Source organism: Puntigrus tetrazona, chromosome 5 (genome assembly GCF_018831695.1).
Source record: "Puntigrus tetrazona isolate hp1 chromosome 5, ASM1883169v1, whole genome shotgun sequence".
Classification (NCBI taxonomy): Eukaryota; Metazoa; Chordata; class Actinopteri; order Cypriniformes; family Cyprinidae; genus Puntigrus; species Puntigrus tetrazona.
The window spans coordinates 6,857,661-6,862,297 of record NC_056703.1 but is presented as its reverse complement, the minus strand read 5'-3'; the positions used below and the strand labels follow the sequence as shown (position 1 = coordinate 6,862,297).

The 4,637-nt window shown below is 39.3% G+C and overlaps 1 protein-coding gene across 4 annotated transcripts in view; it reads right to left on the bottom strand.

Annotated features, from left to right (window-relative positions):
- The window catches only part of garnl3 (GTPase activating Rap/RanGAP domain like 3), a 57,535-nt gene extending 53,116 nt beyond the window's left edge, over positions 1–4,419 (bottom strand). For 2 of the 4 annotated variants that reach the window (XM_043240066.1, XM_043240064.1), the window contains exon 1: positions 3,915–4,418. In XM_043240066.1, coding sequence (XP_043096001.1) covers positions 3,915–4,015 — 101 coding nt within the window. In that variant the 5' untranslated portion in view covers positions 4,016–4,418. Of the gene's footprint in view, positions 1–3,914 lie in introns of all 4 variants that reach the window. The other 2 variants (XM_043240068.1, XM_043240063.1) reach the window with 2 other exon arrangements.
- Between the last annotated feature and the right edge of the window lie 218 nt (positions 4,420–4,637).

Sequence of the window (4,637 nt, the reverse complement as noted above, 5' to 3'; positions counted from 1 at the left end):
CGTCTTTAAACCTTAAATGGAAGCATATGTGGCCGCAGAATGAAAGTTTACGTAGGGCTGTAATCAGAGCGGCGCTCTTTCTTTTATTCCTCCGCTTGATTTCCGTCTATTTTTCTCTGCAAATGAAGAGGTTGTGCTCGTGCACACGCAGACCGCACAGCTGAGAGTGATTAGTGTTAGCTGTAGCGCTAGTATTATCAGATTGGTGCTAGCTGCGCACAAGCCAAAGAGAGAAAGAGAAAGAAGAAGAGAAAGACGGTTTCGTCCTTCTGTCTGATGGTCTCTTCGGAGGCGCGATCCTATCGATTCAAATGAGATTCGTGAGATACTACACAGGGACACACGCTCGGGTTACTGGATGAGTTTGCGCTCGGCCCCTCAGTATAAACACATTCACACTCGTGTGTGAGTCACGCAGTGTCATCTCCACCCTAACACTCTGAACGGTGCCATGAACTTTCTCACTCTCATTTCGAAGCTCATCGTTCTCGCTTTCAGAGAAAGAACTAAAGTATGCAGGCTCGCGTTTGATTGGTTGTTCGGTAAAAACTTTAGTTTCAGCATTAGATGGCTTGGCAATGAAATTCAGAAGCCCAGGTGAAAACCAAACCATAGATTTCTGCATTCATTTTACTTTTATTATTATACGATTAATCTGTGTACTTTTTCTTTTTAGGGATTTTAAAGTCGTACGCCGACACTAAAAAGTTAAACACAGACGCATTTTTCTATTTAAATAAAATGCATTTATGAATTCAAAATTAAACCAAACATTTTGTTTATAAAAAATATTAAACAAAATTAAAATGTGATTATTAACATGATGCATTACTCATGATACAGAAGTATTTATTTTGTTATTTAACGTATTCGTGCCTCTTTATCTATTTTAACCGTGAACTGAACGGTAGGATAATGTAAGCAGTCCATTATTATTGCCTCCTTTTCAAGGCGACTGTACAAAGGAAGCAGGTAACACAAAACCAACTGTCAAAACCACGAGAGTACATTTCCTCTAGTTAAAATAAAGAAATGGTTATAAAACACTCTGCTATGCTCTGCATGATCACATTATTGGGATCTATTGTAGTGTTATTGCATATTTGTGTCTATTGATATTTAATATATTTCATTATTATTAATTTAATATTATATTCGATTTTGTTTAACTAGTCTTTTATGAACGACTGAAAAAGACGAGAATAAACAACAGGTATCTGAATGATTTATAATGTGAAGGAAATTAAAGTACCCTTTAGAGATGTTTACAACTAATTCCTGACAGAGAAGCTACAAAAGAAAGCAGATAAGAGAGAGCAAAATAAATGGTGCATGAAAGAGCACAGAGAGGACCTTGTAAGAGAGAGAGAGAGAGAGAGAGAGAAAGGAGGACTTTGTAATTAAAGAAGAGAGTTCACTACAGAAGAAAAAAAGGAAGCAAATGAGCAAAATAGAACAGCTGTTACAGACGCACCACTAGAACTCTATAATGGACGGCGATGTTTCGTGAACAGCCTTCGACAATCTCAGAGCGTTTCACCAGACCTTCTATGTAAATAGACGTGCAATCCCGTGCATTTGTGTTTGCGTGTGGCCTTCGAAACAACCGAACGATCGAGTTATCCTCTGCCACTTGAGAAAAAATGTCTTCGCGATAAAGCATTACGGAGGAATGAAACGAAAGCGGTGGGCCTCTCGCCTACACGTCGTTAGAGGCTGATGCATTCTCCTCCTCATCAATGTCCTTGTCTGAGCACAATAAGTCTGTCCGCAGGAGTAATTTGTTGCTTGTTTGGGATGTGTGCAATTCGTGGTTAGTATGGGAAGGGATTTGTGGAACTTTTTATTAAAAATAAGGCACATTCCAAAGAACTAATATCAAAGATATTAGCCATTTTCGGTCACACAGACTTCATGCTTCTGTATAATTAACGGCGAGTCCTTCGGATAATCACAGCTGTGGTGACGCTCAGACCAACAGCACTCTTGCTTCTGTAAAGCTGCTTTTATGCAGTAAAGGATTAAATTTAATAACGGCATAATTGGTCTGAAATCACATCTGAGTAATTATTTTGAATAAGTGCCTTGTAAATGTTAAAAAGTGTGTTCTATATATATATTTAGGATGAATGCTATCTGGATGCAATACATTTGTCATGTTGTGAATGTCATGTAACCTCTTGTTAACTTATGTGTGACCTTGGATCTTAAGTGGCTTAAGTTGTTGTGGCGGTAGCCAAGAATACATTGTATGGGTCAAAATGACTACAAAACAGCGTCAATTTTTCTTTTATTCCAGAAATCATTAAGTAAAGCTCATGTCACATTAAGATAATTTGCACATTTCCTACTGTACGTCATTTTTGATTAGTATTCATTGTTAACTTGATTTCATTTAAAGGTGATTTTCTCAGTATTTAAATTTTTTTTCGTACCCACATATTCCAGATTTTCAAATGATTACCAAATATTGCGCTATCCTAACGAACCGTACATCAATAGAAAGTTTATTTATTCATCTTTCAGACGATGCATAAAGCTTGTTTTGTGGTCCAGAGTCACATAAACATATAAATTCTACGAAATCCTCTCTCGTGCCGTAATTCAGTACGGATGCAGTAGGTGATCTGGGTGCTGCAATATCGTAATGAAATGTGCATATTCAGATGCATTCATTTATGAATGAATCGGTGTCGTTAAACAACTCAGTTGAGTAGAAGATTCAATGAATCATTCAAAAGCCAGTCCCTTGGTTTGTTCCTGAATGAATCAGTGACATGAAGTAATCTGTTTGGATGGAATGATTCTGCGATTTATACCGTGCATACAGGGCCTCTCATTTCAAAGTTACCTAAGGTTCAGTAGAAATGTGCTTACATACTGTATTGTACATAAAGTACTGTCTCAGCATAACACTGCAGTCTACACCGTGATGGTCCCAACACAGACGAGAGGCCAAAATGGGGTGTGACCTCTATCTCGCTCCCTCTCTTTCTATATTTCTCTATTTCTGTCACACAGACACACTACAGCTCATGTGCCAAACCACCGGCGTTTGTGTTGGTGCGTCTGACACTGATGCACTGCCATCACTGAGCACGAGCTTTAAGACTGCTATCGTTATATCCTTTCACTTTCACTGAAACAAACGGGACACTGAAAACACAATTTTCTTGCAGATACGGGAACAACGGGTCGATATTTGAGGTACGCATTTATAGGAAAGAATAATAGCATATAGCTGTCTGAGTACACCTCCTGTTTTGCAGAAAACCCGGATCCCCTCTCAGCTGTTCACAGGGAATCCCGATGGAAAAAATGAGTTATTGCTGTTGGAGGCTGATGTCTCAGTGCTTAATGGACCAAGACTCGCTTTAGACTCCCTTTTAAAACAGTATGTGTATATATATATATATATATATATATATATATATATATATATATATATATATATATATATATATATATATATGTATATGTGTGTATGTGTATATATATATATATATATATATATATATATATATATATATATATATATATATATATATATATATATATATATATATATATATTCTGTATTATATGTTTCCTATTCCATTCTATTTTCTGCCTATTTCAATACTTTGAGTGCTGTATATGCTCTGGCAATATATGCTTACAATTACGCCAATAAAGCTATGTTGACTCTGAGATCCCTAGCGACAGCCTTAAGACCCTTTAATATGCTGCCGGTCCATGCCAAATCCCCCCGAAAGCTCGTCCAAACCCACACACTTGAGTAAAACACATCTATCTCAGATGCCCTACACACCGCCGCGATAATTTACAAGCCAGCCATCCGGTAACCGGATGATGCGGTGTGCTGCAAATGCCCACTCCCCACAAGAAACCCCCTTCCCCTTATATCCACTCACCTCGTTATTTCGAAACTGCAGCCTTTCCTGAGTAACAGCGCTCTCTTTCGCATGATCCCCGATTTCTCTCGCCCCAAGTACATGTTAATATCCGAATTCATGGTGGTGGGATAGCAGGGCACGCGGGTCCTGGCTGCAGGCGCAGAGACACAGAGGCAGCGCGAGCGCTGATGATGATGGTGATGCGGCTCCGCTCCGCGTCTGGCGAATGGAGAACCGGGAGGGCGCACAAAGAGAGAGTGGTATATAAGATCAACAGAGGGTCCTCCTCCACGGGAAAAGCAAAAAAGTGAGCCACGCACTTTCAGCGGCCGGAGAAGGTATGGTCTGAGTGGATAAAATGTGCTTAGTGTTGAAGAAGGGATTCGTAAACTCCATTCACACGGGCTCCTTTGGATTAGAAGTGCAAAAAGTCGTCAGCTGGATAATCTCCGGCTCGATCCCCCGTTCCCCGTTGTTTAGGGCACGTATACTGGAGTAATATATCGCTCCAGCCGTTGAGTCTGCGCGGTCCTAACGTCTACCCAGAAGAATGGAAGAAAAAACATGATTTTTTTTTTAATGGGGCGGCGACTTTCTAAAATGAACGAGCATGCATTAGCGCTGTCATTTTTCTGGTGGTGAACATTTTTCCCGGTGAGAACAATATAGCCTAATTATTAAGTCACTGTTTTGTCTTTAATGAATGAATTAATTTATCTATATCTATGGTGGCATAGACCA